Source organism: Citrus clementina, unplaced genomic scaffold, assembly GCF_000493195.1.
Source record: "Citrus clementina cultivar Clemenules unplaced genomic scaffold, Citrus_clementina_v1.0 scaffold_9, whole genome shotgun sequence".
In the NCBI taxonomy this organism is placed as follows: Eukaryota; Viridiplantae; Streptophyta; class Magnoliopsida; order Sapindales; family Rutaceae; genus Citrus; species Citrus x clementina.
In genome coordinates, this window is record NW_006261964.1 from 11,395,049 (window position 1) to 11,419,573 (window position 24,525).

A 24,525-nucleotide genomic window follows, 5' to 3' on the forward strand; every position below is an offset into this window, starting at 1 on the left:
AATAACATACACTGCTTTCAACCATCGCTGGCAATTGGCACTCATCACCAATGAGGATAGCATGCTGTATACCCGGGAGCTTTAGAGGTATGGCAGACTCAACCTCCTTCAACTGTGCAGCTTCATCAATGACCAGAAACTTCAGCTGTTCCATTGCCACTCGATGCAGCTTATATGAACTAGATGCAGTGCAAAAAATTAAGGAAGCCTTTGTAAAACAGAAATCCTTAAGTAATCCTATGTTCATAGCACTTGGAAGGTTGAGTCTGCTAAAAGAATTCCAGAGTTTTCTTAAAACAGAATGACATTTGCTTCTTCTCTCGTGCAACATGTATTTTATATCCACAATTGACTCTGAGAAATCTTCATCTACTGAATGTGAAAAAAGTTCCTCAAGGTCTTCAGAACCCATATTGTCTTCAAACAACAAGGTTTCAAAAGAATCAAGTAAACTTATAACAGTTCCCAGGACTTGAAAATTATCTTCCCCAATGTAAGATTTGGGTAAATGAGTACCTAAGTTAAAAATGCAACTCCTAAGTGGAGCTGCAGTACACTTAAATCTTTCTCTCACAAACTCAAGAAATGTTTTGATCTCTACCTTGCTCACTTCAGCATCCTTCCTGCATTCTTTCTCTTTGATTTCGTTTCCATTAATATCTTCACTCTGCTTCATCGATTCATTTTCCATATAAATATGATACTGAGGAACACAATCGTCAAGAAAATCTATCATGGAAGCAAAGCAATGTCTCCAACCAGTAAGAGGTGCAAAGCAATCAGCAAGCCTCTTAACACGATAGTCCAAATATATCTCCTCAACTCCAGAATCAACTTTTAAACGCTCATTATTTCCAAATAAGAGAATCTCTCCCAGTGGGAAAAACAGAATGTCTCTTCCAGGATCTCCTTCTACTGATTCTTTCACCAGTTTCACAACACGCGAGGCAACTTCCATAATTGCAACATTTGTTGGGGTGCAAACAAGGGTTCCACATTTCATTTGTAAGAGGGAAACAAGCAGCATGCTCACAGTTTTAGTTTTCCCCGTCCCTGGTGGGCCCCATATAAGTTCAACAGTGGCCTTGTGGTCGCAATGTGTACGACGAAGACAAGATAAAACAGCCTGTGCTTGTGAATCATTCAGGGTAGAAGATAAACTAGGACCAAATATATCATTCCAGATGCCATCACTTTGCACAGGACAGAGTTCACAATCTTCTTTAACCTGACAGCAAGATTGAAGTTTAGCAATCAATCAACAGTAAATGTCAGAAGGCATAATTACATTGAACGACCCTAAAAGTCATTCATGTTATCCTAATTTGAAACTACATTACATTCAATTCATCACACATTCCCTCATATAAAAGTAGGATGTTTCATACCAGTGGATGCAATCTGAAACACTTACCACTGAATCAGTGCATAAGAGTTCCTTGATAATCTTTAAATTTCCAGACATATGTAAGGAGTTCCATATTCTTGTGTTAGAAGAAACATTTGTCAAGAAAATTGCAAACAGTGATTTATTGGCACCATCAATTTGGTTTTCTTTTGAGGCCTTTACTTTGAACGAAGTGGAAGTAGTATCACTTTCATTCTTGTCCTCTGTTACTTTTGTGACTGATACAAAAGTCCACATCCTTCCCACCCTCCGCAAATCAGAAGCAGTTTCAGGCTTAGCATCGGCTAGAACTAAAATATCCCCTGGCAGTACTTTGTAAGACTCTTTGCTATAATTACTGAATCTGTTCCTCCAGTAATCAACCTTAACATCAGACAACATCGCTCCATATGGCTTGGAATCCTCAAGATCAACCACTTGAGCGAAAGGAGCTTCTGAAATTTTTTCCATGCTTGAGGACAGCTGGGCTCGTGTTTCTTCCAACAAGGGGAAAACAAATGACTCAAAATACTGATTGACAGACTGAAACGATAGTGGAATTTGTTCCACCTAGAAGAAATGAAACAGCAGTTAGTGTATAATTGGATATAAGACAAACTTAGCTAGCAGAGACTTAAAATGAAGAGAACAGCTCAAAGAATCTCAGGTTTAAAATATAGCACAACGTCAGAGCCAGAAAACACAAGTGGATGTTAGAGCATGTACAGCAACAGCCACAATGGAGAATCACAGAAGTTTGCATAAGCAATCTATTGTCTTCGTGCTACAATCACTGAAGATAACTTTGTCAATAGGAAATAGTTAAACGCTAAGCCCAAGAAACTTGATCCAAAAGCATTCACAAACATTTAATAAGCAATATGATTTTGATAACAGCTTATATTCTCCCGCCTTCTTTTAATCTCAAAATTAGTTCCACATAATTTAAATACAGGAGAAACTATTGTGGTCCAATCACGGCCAAAGCATACCTAATTAAGATAGCAAACAAACTAGTAACTAAACATAAACAACCCCAGTGTCTCGCCGAGTGGCTTTCAAGGTAAGCCACCTAATTTCAAATCCAGGGAAAGATAGAAAAGTAAAAAACGATTTAGCTTTGCCCCCCCCCCCCATTTTTTTAAATTGGGGGGGGGGGGGGGGGGGGGGGGAAGATAAACGGTAAACTAACTGATTAGCTCCAAACTTTGAAGGATTTTACAATACATGTATCATCAGCATGAGGTTCTAATTTTTATTATGTAGTTACATACTATAAATGGTCAAAATGACAAAGAATCAAGTCTCAACTCCAAAATAGAAACATTGTATAAATGTACAATAACATAGGCAAACCTTTAATATCATCAAGAATCTATATAAAAAATTATTCAGAAGGCTGAGAGATGAGGGTGAAAATGAAGAAGAAAACAAACCTTGTCCTTAAAAAGATTTTGATCAAAAATGTCCTCAAGAGACCAAGAAAATATAGTATCAATGAAACCATAGTCATTGGGAACTGCTTTCTTCATCTTGCTGCTACTACTAGCGTCACCTTCCATCATTTCTTTTCTCTCTGTTCAATCAAAATAACATCACAATGTTAAAAATCCACTTCAAAATCGCCCCATTAAATCCTCAAAATAACTTTTTTAAAAAGAAAAAAAGTACCCTACGTGCTAGAACAAAATGAAGTTACCTCACAAGAAAGCAAGTGGCATACTACAAAAGTAAAAGGCTCTTGAAAATCGTTTAACAAACAGAAGAAACCTTAATAAAAGGAAACAGAAAAGAAAAGGCTTACACACTGTAGCCGAGTGAACTAAAGGGTCTTCATTCATTCAATCTTTTCATTTTCATTTTTTTTTAAACATATATCAATTATTTGTACTTGCTTTGGAAATCCCATTAATTCGTTTTTCATTTCTCCACTAAAGGATGAATGTTCACATAGGAAAGGATGAATGTTCACATAGGAAAGAATGAAAAATAATCGTAGCATTTAATTTTTATTTAATAAAGGATGAAAGTTCATATGACGATGATGATAAGAAAGATTATAATCAAGCATTTTTCGTAAGTCTAAATTCAACAATGTCGCTTCATTTTACAAATACTGTCACAAATTGAGAAAGGCAATAGTCACATTTATTTGTGGAACACAATGGTTAATAAATGCTTTCTGTAAAGATGTTATTAAAGAAAAGTTGACAAAGAAAGTTGTTTTCAGATTCTGTAACTAAAGAAAATGATGGTTGTTGAGCTATATAGTTACGTAAGATACATTAACCCAACAAGGTCCAAAGAAAATTATTGAACAAATGGAAAATTTGGTTGACTCCGGGTCTTCTTATTTTTTTATATTTAATTACTTTATTTTTATTTTTTTTTAAAGTACTTAGTTTCTTTGATTATTATTTCCATTAGACGTCAAGGCCAAGAGACTTTTGGAAACTTTACAGGGTTTGGCATCAAGGGCTAAGCTACCATAAAAGTATGTTAAATATCAAAAATAAAAAATAAAAAAGGTCCTAATTTTTGCTGCAATATTTTAGTTTTGGCGGTATTATTTTCAGTTTTTACAATGTTATTTACCAAAGGGAAAAGTGCATCTACACCTAGATTGGAAAAATAGTCATGTAAAATCCAAGTTTTCAACGAGGGACACCAAAACATTTTTTTAACTATAATATCATGTGCCTCTATTAACTCAAAAAAAAAAATGACTCTAATGTTTTATAATAAATAAAAACATAATATTAAAATAAATGTCCAATAGATACATTTTAAAATAATTTCAATATTTAAAAAATATTCTAAATGATTTAAAATCTTGTATTATATTAAACTAAATTTAAAGTCAATTTTTTAGCTACTATCTATAAATGATACTATGATATTTGTTAGCTACTATCTATCTATAAATGATATTATGATCAAAAACCCTTATTAAAAACTTAAGGTTTATATGACTATTTTCCCAAATCTTGGGGATTTAAGTTGCCTTTTTCCCTTGCGAAGTTTTCTGGACATCGTCCAAAAAGTGTCTAAAAATATAAAATTTTCATGGTAATATAGTTTTTCCCACTATTCCTCCTCAACTCCTTCACGTTGCCCAGAGTTCAGGCTTTGTATTTGTGTTATTATCATATCATATTTGTATCATGTCTTCTTCTTATTGTGTCAAATTTAAGCAAATATGATGCGACCTTTTTAGACATAAATAGTTTACGATAATTAAAATATAACACATTTATGACCTTTTTAACATATTTTATAAAAAAAAATTTAAAAATAGCTAATATATGTCAATATTATTCTTATGGACGTCATAAATAGTTTAGCATCACATGAATATAAGTTTACGATAGAATAAGATTATGATTTATGATACGAATAATTAATTAATTTTGTGTTAAGTATATATATATATAATAGTTTTTCAATCAGGGATCCCTGACTTTAATAAAGTCAGGAATTAGCTAAAAGATAAAATAAACACAGACTCCAATCACTACTAAAAAAATGAGTTTTACTGACACCAATTTAGTGTCAGTAATGACTTTTGCTGACACTTGTTAATTGTGTCAGTAATGCTCAAGTCAGAACACACTGATACTAATTTTTAGTGTCAGTGATTTTTGTGTCAGTAATTCCTGTCATTATAGTATCACCAAAATAATGACACCATGGTGTTAATATTTAATAATACTATTTATATGTCAGTAATTTGTATAACTATAGTATCATTAAAAAAATAACACAATGATTTTAATATTTAATAATATTATTTACATGTTAGTGATTTATGTATTAGTATTTAGTGATGTTATGCTGCATTTGGTAATAATATATTTTTTATTTAATTATATTTTTCGTCTTGTTTACATAAAAAACTAGAATATATTAAATATACTAAATCTTGCAACACAATTCACATAATAAACATCGCAAATACATCACTTAAATTAACATAATTCAACTACACCACTGTTTGGTAAAGAAAAAAAATAAGTACCATATTAAGTTTTGGACATGTTTTAAATAACAAAGTACAAAATCAAGTTTCAAAAACATTAACCAACAAGAATATGCTCAATAATGTCATTGAATATCCGTACGTGGCTTCATTTTTTTCCCACCTACAAGTACATTAAATCAAATAGTACACCACAAAAAAATAAGTCTTGAAATTTAAAAGCAAAAATAATCATAAATTAGTCATACATTACCTCATGATTACAAGTTGTAATTAACTTGACAACATACGTAGCCCATTGATCACGAAGTCGTGAGACCTCTTTCATGGCGTATTCATCAATTCCCTTGAACTTTAATTTTAAAACAACAAGTTATTTACCAAAAATTAAATTGTAAACTACTTAATTATCATTCATTTCATATATCCATGTGATAACAATTCAAAACACTTTATGCGCTTTAAATGAGCTCCAACAATATTACTCTTTTATCCAAAATTATATAGGAAGACACTGAATATCTTGAAGATCATGCTAATTAAAAAAAAAGATATTTCAACGAGTGTTGATCTACATTATTATATGAATTACTATTGTTTACTCAACTTATATAATAATCTTTGAAGCCGAAACAACTTGTGAACACCAACACTAACCACTTTAATGCAAATATTGATGTAGATACAAAGCCTCAATCCCTATGCCTACTATACAACTCCTCGTATGAAATATATATATATAAATTAGTATTGCCTTTGTAAATTAAAATTATTTACGGAAAGGATAGCTATTCATTATTTTACTCCATCCATTTTGAAAATCACAAAAGTAAATTTCATTATTCATTTATTATTCTACTGGAATGTAATTTCAATAAGCCAAATTCATATAAAACAATATAGATATAGATTCAAGTAGAAACCATAAGCCTTTCCTCAAGCTCTTTAACTCCATATTCCTTAGCTCCTCATATGTAGAAATGGGCTGCCAGAAATGAAGTGCCAAGATTCATTCAGGCTTTTTATCAAACAATTGGAGGGCATAAAAAATTCGAAGACAGTGAACAATATGGCAATAGGCATGTGATTACCTACATTCAAGAACAAAACAAAAAGAAGAGGAATAAAGATAAAGATAGAAGATTGGTCTAATTATCACTCATGTTCTATATAACATGTACACATTACAAGTCACCTCACTGCTAAGTCAGTTACGAATTGTCACTCATTTGTAAGTCATACTATTGGTGTCTAACATATGAACATAACCAAGTACTCATTTGCTTCACATTACACAGAACATCTTCAAGAGACTTAAATAACCCATGCATGAAACAACTACCAATCTACCTACTCTTAACATGTAGAGGAAAAAAGATAACAGATTTTGCATTACACAAATCAAAATAGCAATTCAATTCATGTACCTATAAAATTTGAAAATCAAAACACTGTTAAGCACTTATATATTTTAGTCCATAAACATTCACCTACAAACTCCATTTTGCAGCAACTAGCATGTGGCCTTCCTTCACCAGCAGCAAGCATATCTTATAAATGAATAATGAATGGACAAGAAAATCATTTGCGGCTTGCTTTTAACTTGTGAACAATTCACTGCTTAACTGAAGGTAATAAGACAAATCAGTTCTTTATTTAGTAACAAGGTTAAGAGTAGATTTTTACTAAATCAGTTCAAATATATATTAATTCAATACTTCCAATCAAAAACAGGGGTAAAAAGGCATGGTGGGTCATGAAGAAATGAACTTATGAGAGCAACAATAACAAATTTGGCTTTATTTTGTAAGCATCATAAACTTGGAATTAGAGAAATTAAAGATGTTAGAGTCATTAAAAAAAACATGAAAAGCATAAGAGAGTTATATAGGCATAAGGGTTCCTATTAGCAAGGACTTGGGGATAATCTTTACAAAAGATGTATTTTTTTAAACATATAATGCTTATGTTTAAGCCCGTGATTCAAATTAAGAACTAAATTTCAATGACAATTTCACTATATATACAACTCAAATTTTCTGGCATTGAAAACTACATAACTTGAAAAACTGTAATCAAATTCTCTTTATTTTTTTCCTCATTATAGGAATCCAGCAAAATCCAGAAGTAACAAGTGTCTCACCACATCAACTTCTTACGGCGAATCAAGTGCGATTCAAGCACCATATATAATAGATGAACTGCCTCTCTTGGCAGAATCATTGCCCATGAAATCTAATCCTAAATATATTGTCGCACAAAATAGTGACACACCTGGTTTCATCAACTGTGATCTTTGAACAATAGCAAGTGTTTTCTTTAGTGTGTGAAATGGCGAATTATAGCGTGGCTAGGGTTTGTTTGGCACGACAATAAGTTAGAGTGGATGTCTTAATTTTAAGCAGCTAGGGTTTGGGTATTATCTCATGACAAGGGTTTGGGTTTCTTGGGTTATAAAGGGTTTGTTGGTGGTAAAGAGTGTCGGCGGTGAGTGAGTGAAGATTTGGGTCTCGATTTGTGGGTGGGTTTTGGATATTTTCAGCAGCTACGGTTTGGATTGTGTTGACAGGTAAGCAGAAGTTTCGATTTAGTACTGACTTCAACTCCAGTGCAGTAAAGAGAGACGACTGCGACTCAACGGCGAGCCAGCTCCAATGAGCTAGGTCTGTCACAGAGAAAGAGAGAGAGAGAGAGAGAGAGAGAGAGAGAAATGCTTGTACTTTGGACTACCGGTAAATGAAAATATGGAAAAATAAGAAAAAAATAAATTCAAATTACAATTAAATAAAAGAAAAAAGATATGGAAGACAAAACCCATTAGCATCACACTATTGGTAGAATTTCGCAACATCTGAAACAACCCAAAAAATTAAATAAAAAAAATTAATCATAAGCTAAATTAAAACAAATCCATCAATTAAATTGAAAAAAAATAAAATATTAAGTCATTACCAACTGACAACCCCCTTAGTTCTTTCTCCAAACTTAGCTTGTGAGGGAGAACGAGCTAGATTACTTGAATATGCAACTTATGGTAGCCACTTCATCCCTTGTTGGTGGTTTTTACTTGCTTGCCCAGTAGAGGCACTAGATGTTTAGTTGGAGAAAAAGCCCCTTCTATAACAAGCAATTAGGGTTTTGGTTCGTTTTTCAATTTGGAAAAATGGAAAAAAGGAAACAAAGTTTTAATTTTTCATTATCTATTTGGATTAATTGAACTTAATTTGCCAATAGACAACAGAAAACAGAAGAGATCAAGAAGAAAACGAAAGAGAAAGAGGAAGATAAAGGCAAGATAGCGATGGAGTTTAGGAACGATAGCTAGATGGGGAAAAATCTTAAGTATAGGTTTTGTGCTGTAGCTATTTACAATTTTTGTTTGTAAATATTATCAAATGTTGTTTTGGGCTTGATTCAACAGGGTTCGATGGTTTGTGCTCTAAATGTTAAAGTTTTAAACCTTAGAGGTCTTAGGTTCGAATCGGAACTAAAACAAGTTTTAATGATTTTTTTTTTATCTCTGATACTTTAGTATCAATAATCTTTGATGTTTAATTTACTGACACACTAGTATCAATAACCTTTAATACCTATTTGTCAAAAGCGGAAAATGGTGCATATGTACATAATTACTGACACTTTTTGTAAAGTGTCAATAACTAAGTGTCAATGAAGGTCATTTTTGTAGTAGTGAATGCACTGTATTTTATCATGTAATGTATTAAAATCTAATTTTTTTTGTCTTTTAACTAATCCTTGATTTTATTAAAGTTAGGGATCCTTAATTGGAAAACTTATATATATATATATATATAGTTGTTTTTTCAATAATATTACCATATAATTATTGATATATGTTTCATAAATAAATAAATACAACATGATTATTACTCATGTCATGTTGTGCAAATTTATGTCAATGCAAACCCAAAAAAATCATGTCTTATCTGTGTTGTGACAAATTCTGCCATCTCTATATGTTATGGCTCGAATTGAAACATAAGGATTTGTCAATGAAATTTACCGTTTATTTAAGTAAATTTTATGTTTCAACCTCCTCAGATTTATATTTTATTGAATCATAATCGAATGCCACCATTCTAGTTCATTAATTTTCCTTTTAAAGATAGCCTAAGCCCCTCATGAGAGAAACAAATAAAACTTTGGCTACGTTTAAAACAAACAAAGTGTTGCAGTGGTAAGAATTACTGTTAGGGCTTTCGAGACCAAAGAACAAATCCCAGTCGCAAAATTTGTGTTTTTTCTTAAGATATTCTATTATTTTAATATTTGTTGTGAATGCAAAAACTAAATATGTTGTCAATAACCCCACACAATGAGCCCATTATTTAAAATAAATAATTTATTACTATTAATTTCATAATTTTGAAAGAGAAGAGTGAAGCTTGAGTTTCTATGACTTCGGGTCAATTTATGTAGTTTATAAAATAATTTTTGTTAGTTGTGTTATAGAAATAATTAATTGTAAAGAGAATTAATTAAAAACCTGTTAAAATTTATTTTTAAAAATAATTTGAGTTTTAAAAACAATTATATTAACTTAGTAGATTATATTGTTAAACTAGTGTGAAAATATGAATGATTAAAATAAACATAATATTGAATAAAATTTATTTAAACAATATAAACATACATATATAATCCAAATATATATTTTAAATAAAATTTATTTAAAAAAATCGTATGTGCCTGATAGATTTTATTCTCTTGCTGCCACTATTACTAGCTTCACCGTCCATCATCATTTCTTCTCTCTCTTTATAACCAAAATAACCACCACAATGTCAGGAACCCGCTTCAAGGTCACCTTTAGAAATCCATCCTCAAAACAACTTATTATTATTATTTTTTTAAATGGAAAACAATTTTTTTTAATACCCCTACGTGTTAAAACAAAATGAAGTTACTTCACAAGCAAGAAAGTGTCCGTACAAAAGAAAAAGGCAGACTCTTGCGAGGAATCCTTAAAAGGAATCAGATGAGAAAAGAATAAAGAAAAAAAAGTTCCAAATTGAGCTTTCCACTTTGCCCGCTTTTTAAAAAGATGTCATTGGTGCTTATTAAATATAAGGACTCGCCTATGTTGCAACAATTGTAATATACCACACTTTTTATCTTCATTTAGCACTGCCGTCGGATGTAAACTGAATTTAGCGAATGGTTGAGATGAGTCAATGGTTAATTAAAGTAGCAGGTTGTTTTAAGTCACTGTAGAAAACTATATTAAATAAATAAAGATCCAAAAACAATACAAGTCTCCACTGTCCCATTCACTTTCCCATCCATGTCAGTTTTTTACAACCATGTTGGGTCCTTTGTACCACAATATCATCATCCAAGAACACAATCCTATGCAATTTTGGATCATCTCAGACAAATAAAACCTCAAATGATTCAATATCGACAAGTGTTTGGGATCCTAAATTTCACATTGGTAGCATCTTTTATAGCATTCTCAAGCTAGTTCCCAAAGTAAGATCTCTGCAAATCAGCAGACTCCACCTGCCTCAACACATGTGAGGAATTCAAAAACTAACTTATAATCCTCAATAGCCTTCGCATCTATATGTACCCCATTATAATCCTTCAATTTTAACATAACCTGCACTGCCCTTCATTTTATCCGTCACAAGTGGAAACACATGTTTCCAAGGTTCGTTCTAGTGCTTAAATCATCACACAATTTTTTTGGATATGTGCTTCCAACTTTGGTGGTAGTGAATTCAGTTGTTAAGCACTGGAACGAGCCTTGGAAACATGTGTTTCCACTTGTGACGGATAAAATGAATCTCAGGGCAATTTAAATTCATGCGATGGAGAAAAGAGCGGAAATTTGTTGCTATTGCGTGTGTGTGTGGTGTTGTTGCTTGCACGTACAATTGGGTTTTATACTTGGCACAAAATGGATCGTTTTGTGCAAAGCTTTTTGTGAATATCGATGTTGTTTTATTTAACTCTTTCAAAAGGACTTGGAGTGCATTTAAAAGAAAAATAATGGTCTTTTGAATTCGCCCGTGATGCAAGACTAACACTTTTTCCAATGGAAGAAAGCTACACTCGTACGGATACAAGTCTTCATGACTTAAGGAAGAAATATGGATCTAATCAACTTATAATTTTTTTTTTTTGGTCTAAACCACCGGGTAGTTTTGAGTGAGCCCCAACTGTGGGAGGCACCTTTAAGCTTGTACCACAACTCATATTAATTCCCGCTCGCACCGGGTCGGCGCGTAAAGGGTAAAGTACTGGTCAAAATGATGACTCCATACGAGAGCGGGGCTTAAACCCCTAGCCTCTCTTAAGGAGTGAGAGTGTCGAACTACTCACACAAACCAATTTTGGTTACACAATTAGTTAATTGAGTGGTTTCCATTGTTCAACTTGAAAATAATGAGTGTGTAAATGTAACTTCGTGGTGTTAAGGAAGATTATGATCACAGTACTTTTGGCAAGTGAAAATCCAATGTCGCTTCATTATCACAAGCTATTACAAAATGAGAAAGCCAGTAGTCACATTTATTTGTGAAACCCAATGGCTAATAGAGTACTCTGTATAAATTATAAACATGTAATTTTCTTTAACATCTTACTAGATCTTAGTGTATATAGTTATTTTTCATTTTAGTTGTAAGAAATTCAGTTTTTATATTATTTTTTATATCATTAGGCGTTGTCCTAACTAAGCGTTGAGTCTTAAGCTCTTCTACATTTTCTCTATTATATTTGAGGCTAAAGTGTCTCATGGCGTGTAAATAATTTGACCATTAAAAGAAAATTGATTGACTTCGTGTTACCCCTTATAAATTGACCATTTTTAAATCACTATGTTACTTTTAAAAATATTAATTTATTCTCTATTTTTTTTAAGAAGACAAAAAAATAAAAGAAAAAAAATCATTAGCCTACCTTTATTTTATTTTTTATCTTTTGAACAGAAATAGAAATATTTTGAGAATTTTAAAGATAACAAGCGGTCAATTAGCAAAAGAGTAACTTAAAGTTGGCCAAAACTACCTTCCACCGGTTGGAAAGTACCTATTATTTTGTCGTCTTTTGCTCTGGCCATCGGATTGAAGAGTAGTGAAATCCAATGACTGAAAAATGGACAGGTAATAAAATAATATAAATGGTGTGGCCGGTAAAAACAGTGTGACTAACCAAATAAGAAAAAAAAATAATGTTAATTCGAAAAGTGTGCGCATCAATTGGAAGCACTGCGTCGGCTGTGACTGTGGCATTGTGGTAAAAACAGTGCCATATCCATGCCAACAACCCAAATTCGGTGATCGATCGGCCGCGTTTGGACGCCGATTACATGAACTAAAAGGTAAATATTTGGGATTTATGTTGGGCGCCGATTATGGTTCTTCTGGGTGATGTTGTAAATGGTTTTGCATGTTATAGACTGTATGAAGAGTTTAATCGTAAGCTTCATTCTGCTTAGGTTTAGTATGTTTCTATTGATTCTTTGTCTGTTTCCTTTAAGATAGAGAAGGTTGTTGCGTAGGAAATTTGACAAACGAGTTTTTGTTGTTTATTCTGTTGGAAATTGAATTTATGAAATCTCGTTGCCATAAAGACATATTGTTTGGCAATTGCTTATGCATTAACACATCCTCATTTAAGTATGATTGATTTATCATCACTTGAGGTCACTTCCCTGTAGTTGTTCCCTTTGGACTAATGTTCCTACCATGATGCATTTGTATGGTGAATACTTACATATATTTTTCTATTCATTTAAGCATAGAGTGGGATACAACGTTCAATAAATTATTTTAGCTGACTGAATGGTTAGACATTGTAATAATTATGACGTGTCCTTATTCAGTCTATCAGCTGGTGGGTGGCAGAAATGCTTTTCTCTCTGTTGCTCTTGTGCTATTTGGCTTATTCTGCTGGTTACTTATACTATAACCTATTAATTTCTGTTATCAGGAAATGGAGAAGTAGTTGAAGACACTGATTGTCTTCTCTCCATAGTTAAAGGTATGCATTTATCCTATAAGTATGTTGATAGACATGCATAAAATGTCACGACTTTATACCAATATTTGCATTTGCAGACAGGAAGGTTCCGCCATTTCTAGGATGAAGCAACTAAACATTGCAATATAGTTGGAGTCGCAAAAGGTGATAATGGATTTGTAATTAGATGATTCATTGCGTTGTTCTATTATTATTCCCATCATTGGACTTCTGTTTAGTCTGTACGTACTAAAATATGTCATTACAAAGGAAGTTTTGATTGTGCATTTGCAGATTGAAGTTTTCTTATGTCAGTTTATGTCGTGGCTTGGTCATTATTAGAAGGCAATGTCTTTATTTTGGTTGAAGAGGTATGTCTCTACGGAAAAAGTAGTGCATAGGTTGGTGATCCACTGGAGAGATCTGACCTGCAAGCGTATTTGCTGCATGCTTGGGTACAAATGTCATCTTTGTGTACGTAGATTGCATTGCAGCAATATTGTAATGCATGATACGACCTTTCACTTTCGTTATACTTATGGTTGCTTTCTTAATGCCTTAATGAATACTGTTGCTTTTTATCTTAGTCTATCATGTTTTTTGGTTATCTATTTCTTGAGTCGCGAGTGCATATGTTATTAGTCAAAAGATAATTAAAATATAGTTTTTGAGAAAGCTATTTAGTCATTTGCATTTCATTATTTTAATTGGAAGAGCAAAAAGATTTGAAGGAGTTTGGTTGCTAAGGTATGCATTATGTTATATGTAGGACAATGTGTTTTATGGAAAGAATATAGAAAATGCCTTTATAATGGGTTGCATTGTCATACTTAATCTGTTTAACCGCTTTACCTTGTCCATTGAGATCTTTGTTAATCTGTATCACTATAAAATAAAACTGAATGGTGAAATGACACTGCTTTTTGTTGGTAGGCATTGTTTTAGATTTGTAACTGTGGATTTTCATAAGCTGTCAATGCAAAAGGTCTATCTGTAGACAAATTCCTTGCACAGCAGGAGAGCAACTAGGGCTCCATTGTTGAAGGAGATCAAAGTATGAGCCAGGTTATTGTCATGCCTCATAATGAATTTAATCATCCCCAATTGACGAATAATGCTGCTGATAGCGTCCTGTTGTATAGGGAATTATCTGGCATTTCGTGACAGTTGAATGAAGTTCGAACCCACATGGGAATTTTTTATAAGAAGCTGATCAAAATCTGTCATGTGGGGAAGAAATAGGAAAACAGTTGTGCAAATTAGCATTTTACTATTGTAATTCATTTGTGTTACTTCGTAAAATTTTAACTGGTTTGCTTGTAATGAACATTTCAGTGTATAATGATGTTGCAAAGGATAAGTGTGAAGATTTGTGAAAATTTGAAGGGAGTTAATTATGAGTAAGTACAGGTACGGGAGATTTTTTGTTGAAATTTATTATGGCTCCCGTGTATCCTGGCCTTTGAAATTTGCATAGGCAAGTGATAGACAATGATTGACTGGGATGCATTGTTGGTTTCTATGTAAAGGGTAAGTCGGCGATTGACATCGATTCAAGTTCTTGAGAAGTTGGAAGTCATTGAGTTCTCATGGAATTTATATGAGAGACCTCTTGTAACATAAGCAACCTTTAAGTTACAAAAAGCTGATGAATCCAAAGTTCCTTTCTTTTCTACTTCTTTCTGCAACGTTGGTATCTACTACAGTTTCCTTAGTAATCTCTATATTGCATGCTTTCTGCTTTTCACTTTGACCTACCTTCATTCTTGGACAAAGTTACACATTATCTTTTTGGTTTGAACATCACTTTCGATTTTCTACTTCGTCTAAGCTCAAAGCAAACGAATTGCATTCATTACAAATAACAATTTCCAAATTTGATGATTTTGTATTTTCAAATAACTAATTGCCACTGCTATACTTATAGGTGCAATTATCTTGCCACTTCTCTATATTCATAATATTAACCTAATCATTACATACAAAATTATCGGAAATTTCTAACAGGTTCTGTTATTCAACTCACCAACGTAGATAATTCACAGCCAATATGGCCAACTCTGCTGTTATTTTCAGTTTTTTTGCTGCCTCAAATTGCACGAACATTTGTTAAAACCCTAAAGTACCACGTAACCCGTCTTAACCGGTTGCCAATTTAAAACATAATTAAAGCTATCAAACTGGAGGCATTAGATCATGTGCCCAGATATCATACGGCTGTTGCAAATGACGACAAAATAAGGGGTATCTTCCCCCCACTGGAAGGCAGTCGGTTCCCTAAAAGTTTACCTAAAGAAATAAAAAAAAAAGAGTAATAGATGGAAATGTAGTTGACCCGAGGTCTTCCTATTTTATTTCTTTATATTTAATTCCTTTAGGTTAAAAAATGGGAAATTTATGAAAATAACCATAAAACTTTTACTATTTTCATAATTAACCCTCTTAATTTTTTTCTATCAACATTAGCCAAACACACGCTTTTCTACCCAAATTACCTTTCTTTACAAACCAAAAGCGAATTTTCTTTCTCCCCTTTCGTCAAACCAAAGGCAGCTTTCCACTCTTGAATCATCAACCAACGACGACGGCAAAAGATAACGATAAAAGTGAAATCCGATCATAATCTATCCAGATCCAACACTAATCGGCATCACATAGTGGTATAAGTTATTTTCTCAAATTGCTCGAGAGTTTCAGTGAACTGCGAGTCGTGGGTGAATCTGGCGACAGGCTGCCTGTCGCACGAAGCTTCACGCGACAGGGAACCTGTCACACCAAAACTTGGTGCTGCAGGCAGCCTGTCACACGGAGAGGCAGATTCATTAAAACTATATTAATTTGATAGGGCTCAAATAATTTATTTTTTTATAATTTCAGGCTTAATGGATTCAGTTGTACTTGAATTGTGTTACGATGGTTGGTGGGAGACATTAGAGGATGGCCGTATGGAGTATGTGAATGGTAAAAATCGAGCTTTTTTGGTTGGAAAAAATTATCTGTTTGATCAGTTATTGACAAGAGTATACGAGGTGTTACAAATAAACCCTAATGAATATAGTATCACAATGAAGACAACTTTGAGGTCTAGTAACACATTATATCGTATATGTGCACTGCCCATGAATATATTTGATGATGAAATGGTGAGGGTTGTGTTGCATATGGCATCCAATGTAGTCAATTTTGGATACATTCCTATATTCGTGACCACATCACCTCGAGTTCCGAGGAAAGGTATTGAGCCACATGTCGATACAGAAACTTCGTTTAGAGCAAATATGTCTGGCCTCGATAATGAAGAAGAGGTGTTGCCAAAGACAATATCGCTGCAGTAATATTGCTCTCCAATCCACAACAATTATGACAACATTGATGATAACAGCATTACGTTACAGGATGTTGGAGCAACGATATTTCCAATAACAACGTCGTTGGACCAACGGTATTCTCCGTATCACAATAATAATTTTCGGGACAATGATGATCTTCATGATGAGACAGAGGGGGATAATGCTTGTACAGAACCTTCTAATAGTATGAGGGGCACTCATTTCAATAATGATAGTGATGATAGAGAAGCCGGTCCTTCAAATATTCCGTCGTTTCAGCATGAGGATGAGTGTGAAGACAATATTCATGTGAATAACAAAGGCAATTGACTTATTCCTCCTATAGTTCGATCGAGAAGGAGAATTGACCCCCTCACAAGTCTTGCTCCAAGCTTTGTTAGCAGTTGTGACTCAGATGATATCAGTGTGGATAAGCTATTTTCTGAGAAGAATGAGTTTATATTACAACTACGCAAGGTTGCCTTTAGGGATAAGTTTGATTTCAAGATTGCACGGTCTACAACGACACGTTTCGAGGCTCACTGTTATTCGGAATCATGTAAATGACGTATTCGAGCAACTAGAAGTTCGAACGAGCAAAATGTTCCTTGGGTGGTGCGAAGAATTGATAATGTACACACTTGTCATAATGAGGTATTGGTTGATGGACGTCATTAAGTAAGAAGCCGGGTTGTCGGTCATATTATCGCAGAAAAATATATTCAAGACAAGAGAATTTATACTCAGAATGATATAAAAGCATATATGCAACAAGAATACGGTGTTCAGTTAACATACCAGCAGGCATATCGGGCAAGAGAAGTTGATCTTGAAATAGTTCGAGGCAACCCTGCAGAGTCATACCACTTGCTCCTTAAATACTCTCACGTACTAACTACAGCGAATGAGGGTACAGTCACTCACCTCGAGCAGGATGGAGATGGTAATTTCTTGTACTATTTTGTAGCACTCAGATCTTCCATCAAGGGTTTTATGCAGTACATTCGGCCTGTCATTACTGTAGATGGTACTCATCTCAAGGGGTTATATCGTGGAAGCATGTTCGTGGCAACATGTCTTGATAGAAACAATCAATTGTATCCGTTAGCCATTGGGATTATGGATTCCGAAAATAATGATGCTTGGAAATGGTTTATGATGAAGTTACACGGAGTGATTGGCGATAGATCTAAGTTGGTAATTATCTCTAATCGATGCACTGCCATAAGGAGAGTCGTTCTTAAAGTATTTCACAATACAACTCATGGCGTTTGTTTTTACTACTTGAAAGGTAACATTAAGTCACAGTTTAGAATGTCCAAAGCTCTTTGGGATGAATTTGAGCCTGCCTTTATTAATGCAGCAAAAGCATATGGCCACGAGGAGTTTAAGAGACAACTTGAAGGGTTGTAGATGATCCACTCGGGTGCGGCTGATTACCTAGAAAATAATGTCGGTACGTGTAATTGGGCAAGGTCTCAGTTTGAAGGTATGAGGTACAGTATACTTACCACAAATATCGCGGAGAGTGTTAATTCTTTCATGAGGGAACCACGAAAATTTCTTATTACTCATCTTGTTGATCACTTTAGGAAAACATTGCAGCAATGGTTTTATAATAGAAAAATTGTGGCTGAATCAATGAGTACTCGGCTAACAACATAGGCGGATGAAATAATCACTGAGAGGAGAACTATAGCTGAAAGAATGATAGTTCGGTCGATGTCTCCGCATCGATTTCAAGTTATAGGTGGTAGGCTTAAGGAAGGTTTGGTTGACTTGCAAAAGAAAACTTGCTCCTGCAGAGTGTTTAAGCTTGATCAGCTTGTATGTGCTCATGCAATTGCGGCGTGTCTAACACACCAGGTTGATTTTATTAACCTTTGCTCGGACTTTTACACTACAGAATGGTTGGCGATGGCTTATGCACAACCAGTGGAGTCAGTTGGCGATGTGGCTGATTGGGAAGTTCCAGATGAAATTCAGGAGATGCAAGTATACCTACTAGTTGAGGCACCACCACCTGGCAGTTGTAAGGAGCTCATAATACCCTCGGCTGGTGAGGGCGTTAACCGGCAGACTGTAAGATGCGAGCGGTGTCATGAGCTAGGCCATAATCGTAAGCGATGTAAGAATCCCATTGCGTCGACTCGAAGTTAGTTGTATTGTTTCAATGATTCATTGGTTAAAACTATTATTGGTTTTTGTGTATTGTACACTTATATGTCATGAAATTTTATTTTATTTTAAATATTTAAATGTGAGCATTGAAATTATATAAACTTAAGTGCGCAAATTAGAATAAAAATTCAAGTTTCAACATTCAAATTACTACAAGCGGTTTACAATACAATATCATCATTAAATATGTCAACCGCAATCTTCTTTCTAAAGTACTCGACATGACTAGCGTTAAAATCTAATTTAAGCCCGAACATTAAATACATCGTAGCCTTCAATACAAAACTCCGCAATCGTCAGTTCCGGGCACTTGTTGTAGCGCACTCTTAACTGCAATAACTTTCCAGGGGTCGGCACTCCGCAACTCAGGTCGGATGTTGTAGAACCCAACATATTCCAACCATCGAGGGAGGATAACTTCAAGTGGCTTGAATTTCAACTTGTATCTTTTGTCCTCGCGACATGTGAGTAATGAGTCATAAATCCAGACTTTGTTTTTCCGAAAGTCTACTCGTGCCAGTACCCAATGTGAGCCGTCCAAGTTAACAGGGATGAGTAACTGTATATAAAAATTGAAAAACATGTTCGTTATATATAAAATTGATAAACAACCAAGAAAAAGCAACAACTTGTATATGAAATGCAATAAAATACATACCATATCGACATCCGTCATTGATTTGGACATTATGTATTGTCGGCCACAAAGATAGTAATTCAAGCGGTCGTTGAATACTAATGAATCGATCGCACAATCCCCATTGTTCCATAACTGATTCAACAACACATAATACATAGATAACCAAGAAATGTATAAATTAACAAAACTTAAAGGCGATAATTAAAAAAATGGTATTTATAAGTTTTGTCGGCACGTTACCCAAAAAAATGTGTCAGTATGTGTGACACGTTGAACTAAGACATTCGGATACTGCCGTTATTTCTAGCTAATCAAGCGAAAATACTCGTGAATATGCTGTAGAGGAACAGAAAATTACGATTTAAAAGAAAAGATTGATACACAAATCCACAACACTCAGAGAACTTCGAAAATATAATTACCTCCTCGCCTAGCCATCCTATCGAAGCTAAACCCAAAAGTATTTGAAAGAATGACTGCGGGTACTGGACTCTCCGAACCATTGTCATATCACCAGCAAACCATCGATCAAACTCAGCAAACAGACTAGAATCCCCCAATCCTCTCAGTGGATTTATATCTACAGTCGTATTCATGTCAATCGCATGCTCCATGATTTGGGGTCGAGGTATAGGTCGGGCATTCTTTCCTCGCCTGAGTGGAGGAATCATGTAAGGACTGTTATAAACATACGACAGTATGTACGCGCGGCCGAACTTACTAACGGCAGAGGCACCTCAGTGAACACCTGCACCCTCTCCCCACTAACATCCTCGTAGAAACTATACAATGACGTGGGCGTAGAAAGATTTTGATTGCCCACGTTAGTATACACTCCATAGTCATCCGGGGCCTGTCCATTCGTCAAGATAAACATATTAAACAACTATTAAATTAAAAGTTAAATGAACATAATTATTAAATTTAATTTTGCACACCGCATACAAGCGTGCAGTGGGAAAATCCTTATTTGGACGTTTAGAAAATGTGTCGATAAAGCCAACCACGGTTTCTTTAAAATCTTTTAAATCCGGCTTCAATTCATACACGTTACGATCAATCTTATCCAGCCATTGTCGCACGTAATCATTAGACTGCTTCGTCCTCGACTATTACAAAAGAAAATAAGTAAAACTTTAGAATAACAGTAAAACAATAATGATTAATAAAAGAAGAATATCGTATATTATTTATAACCTCAGAATTATGTGCGTCATCAGAGTTGTCTGTCTACTCCTGGTGGTCATCAACAGCCACCTCATCCTCAGAAGTGTCATGACGCTGCTCTGGTGTTGGGTTTGGTATGTCATCATGCTCGTCTGATTGCCTTGAAACTGACGGCATCTCGTTGATTGAGGGTTGGTGCTGTATAGAGTATCATTTAAAATTAATTAATGAAAAGTCAAAAATTTCGATTAAAAATTTATAGTACTTAGATTTATAACCGACCTTATGAACTAGGGATGGCAAAATTTGGGTCCGGGTCCGGGTCCGGGTTTAACGTTTCCGGTTCCGAACCCGGATGACAATTTACGCTCCCGGATCCGGATATAAACCCGGATTATTTCGCTCCGGGTCCGGTCCGGGTTCAACCCGAAAAAATCCAGATTTTCGGATTGCTGGTTTTAAACTCGGTAGTTGGATGAAGATAGATTTAATACTTGCCACTTTTTGGTTCTTTGGAATTACAGAAGCAAAAAACAATAGGAGGAATTCATGGGATCACAACCAAATTTGCTTACTTCAATAATAAAATTTACAATTATATGGATATTATGTGCTAAGATGCTGCGTTTGGCTATTAACAACAAGAAAAAAAATTAATAATTACCGAAATTAAGCAAAAGCAAAAAATTAAAAGAGAAATACAGAGAAACAAAAGAAAATTTCAGTTCGCAGCTAAGGCGGTGATGGGCCAGTGAAAAATATGATTGCCGGCAAGAAGGGGTTAGCAACTAGCAGCAAAGCTTGCTCTTTGGAGAGAGATGAGACCGAATTTGATGATGGTGGAGCTGGGTTTTTGATAATAATGGATGATGAATTGAGATGATTTAATTGATGATGTATTGATGAACTTGGTCGTTGGGGATGAAGAAGACGAAGATTGAGGTGGCAGTAGCTAGGGATGAGGGAGATGAGGTTTGAGGTGGTCGCTGGGAATGAGTGAGATGAAGATGGAGATGAAGATTGAGAGATGGAGATGAAGATTGAGAGATGAACTGATAAAGATTGAGGGATTGTTTTGTTTTGCTTATGTTCCTCCCTCCCCTCAACAAGGTGGCGGCTGGTGCAATTGTTTTGTTTTGCTTTAGGGTTTTGCGGGTTTGTCTTGTTTGCTTTTTTTTTTCTTGCCCAATTTATTGTTTAATGCTTATATATTTTTTAGTTAGTAATAAAAATTAATAAATAAATAAATGGTAGTCCGGGTCCGGGTTCCGGAGATCTGGGTTCACCTAAACCTGGACCCGACCCGGAATATATCCGGGTTTAAAAAATTACAACCTGGATCCGCATTGTTAATGCATCCGGTGCGGGTTGAACCCATACCGGATAATCCGGGTTTGTCCGGGTCCGGGCCGGGTCCGGAAAAATTTGCCACCCCTATTATGAACCGAGTCTGGAATGCTTGGCATGTAATCCTTCACAGTGAGCCAATATTTTCTGCTACTCTCCTTTGAATTTGGCTCAAGGGATTGTAAAACGTCTCCCTGCCATAAATTCAATTGAAAATTTTAAGTAAGTATACATAACTTAAATTTAGTAAAGTTTAAAAAATAACTAATACATATTACTTACAAGACGAGATTTGTCGTTGAAAAACGAATAAACCTCAGCAAAGTTGATTCTCGAAGACGCCATGGGCTTCCATTGCACGATGTGGGAAATCTTCTTCTTTGTTTTCACAACCCATGTTGACAGAAAACCTCCGATCGCTTCGTAAATCCAAGCCTGCAACAACCAAAGTGAAAAACCTATTAAAACATCTATCAAATATTTAATACTATAAAACTTATTAATAAACAAAAAAAACAACGCACCTGAACCCCGGACGTAAAGCCGTAAAGATTGTACTTTTCAATGTTGTGATCTGGGTTTTTCAACCGAGTCGTCTTAAATTTCTCGTCTTTCTCGAACAGTGCATTGTCAAGACTATCGTATACCATTTCCCACGACACAAGACCCCATGGACGGTTTCGGAAGTACTGTATATCATCAACTTTGTTAAGCCAATCGAAATTGATTTGACAGTGATTTTTTCTTACATTTAGTACTCTGTCCGCAAAATAAAGAGCGCAATCTTTAATGCGTCCATATCATCCATTTCCTCGAATTTCAATTCCTTAAAAAATGCATCGAATTCCTTAACATTGATCTTACGATGCACACCACAAAAATACGTTTTTCGTAGCCTATCCACTGTTTTGTTATCTCTTGGTTCGGTATCAACACCATATGAAAGTCCAGTAACCAGACACCATTCTACAATTGACAAGCGAATCAAATGCTCACCAATTTGAAACCATAACTGATCCTCACGGCTATCTTCTTCATGGGCCACTTGCCTCAATAAAAAATTGTGCAAAATTACTCCACCAAATGGAAAACTTCGACACTCCAAGAAATGCCCAAATATATCATTCTTGAACATATTCAACTACCGCTTTATTAATTTTTCGTCGATGGTTTTTACGACCGAAGATAAATTACACATGCTCAAAATTCAACCCGGAAAGTGATTGGCATAACGAAAATACATCCTGCCTACTTCGATATCAGACGATTCTGATTTCGTCATGTATCTATAATATTTATAACATTGTTACATTGCATTTACAACAAAAATAAATAAATTCACTTGAAAATAAAGTAAAAAAAAATACTGTAATTTGGTGCGACAGCTGCCTATCCCACCGATTTGGTACGCCAGCTGCCTGTCGCACCGATTTGGTGCGACAGCACGGCGCGCGCGCGCCCTCACACCCAAAACAAATCCCCAAATCAACATACTCCCAAAACAACCACCACAAACACCACCACCATTATTCTCAAACTACAATCATTATTATTCTAAAATTTCATTTTAAATTAATGAAAATGAGTAAAATGGCTAACCTAAGTTTTGTTGAAGGTTGTAGATGGTAGATCGGACACCGATGAGAGATGGAGCCGCCGCCGACGAGAGATGTTGTTGCCGCCGATGATGGGAGTTTCTTCGGTTGGGAGAGATGGGTGAAAGAGAGTGTTGGGAGAGAAATGAGAGAGAGGGGTATTTTGGTCTCAAAGGTTCTTTCATGGCTAATGTTGATAGAAACTTATTTCGGGGGGTTAAGATGGAAAAAGCCAAAATTTTTATGGCTATTAGTGTAAATTTCCCTTAAAAAAATATTTTACCTTTATTCTGAAAAATAATACAAGTTTACTTTTGACTATTATTTCCACTAGATGTCAAGGTCAAGAGACTTTGGAGTTTGGAAATATAAAAAGAGGGTTTGGTATTAACGGCTAAGCCACCATGTATAAAAATCCTTGTTTCCTTTGCAATACTTGTAGTTTTGGTTGTGTTATTTTGTGCTTAAAATTAATTTGAACACCCTTTAAAATAAACAAAACAGTTTAAAAATTTTAAAAATTGGTCTTAAAATATAATATCATAAGCATGGCTAGGGAGTAAGTGAAGAAAGCATAGTTTACTACAGGTTTAAATAAAATGATTCTTATCACCTAAACATAATTTTAAGGATAGAGATTCGAGTCCCTACCTGAATATTAATCAATAGATATTTTCTTATGCGAGAATAAAAATCTGGATTATTTTATAACAGAATTAATTTAGATTAGTCCTAATAAATTTTTTATTATAATATAACTATATCAACAAAATAATAAATTAAAATTTTAAATTTTGCCCCTTTTTCTTTTTTCCCACCTCGACGCCTCTCCTATTTATTTTACTTTTCTTTTATCTTTCTGTTTGCTTAACTTATGATTGCTGAATTTTTTAATTATCTTTATAATAGTG

General features: G+C 34.5%; 2 protein-coding genes and 1 long non-coding RNA gene across 3 annotated transcripts in view; 2 read left to right on the forward strand and 1 right to left on the reverse strand.

Annotated features, from left to right (window-relative positions):
* The window catches only part of LOC18033184 (probable helicase MAGATAMA 3), a 5,245-nt gene extending 2,296 nt beyond the window's left edge, over nt 1-2,949 (reverse strand). Inside the window, exons 1-3 of the mRNA XM_024186265.1 lie at nt 2,824-2,949; nt 1,415-1,957; nt 11-1,228 (exon numbers count right to left, since the gene is read on the reverse strand). Coding sequence (XP_024042033.1) covers nt 11-1,228; nt 1,415-1,957; nt 2,824-2,949 — 1,887 coding nt within the window. The remainder of the gene's footprint in view (nt 1-10; nt 1,229-1,414; nt 1,958-2,823) is intronic.
* A 9,647-nt stretch (nt 2,950-12,596) lies between these two features.
* On the forward strand, nt 12,597-13,690 carry LOC112100750. The gene is made up of 4 exons (XR_002907038.1): nt 12,597-12,714; nt 13,326-13,376; nt 13,454-13,520; nt 13,650-13,690. It is a non-coding gene; the product is annotated as an uncharacterized LOC112100750 (long non-coding RNA).
* A 4,716-nt stretch (nt 13,691-18,406) lies between these two features.
* On the forward strand, nt 18,407-18,844 carry LOC112099159. The gene has a single exon (XM_024186272.1). The coding sequence runs from the start codon at nt 18,407-18,409 to the stop codon at nt 18,842-18,844; it is 438 nt and encodes a 145-aa protein (XP_024042040.1).
* Nucleotides 18,845-24,525: the final 5,681 nt, after the last annotated feature.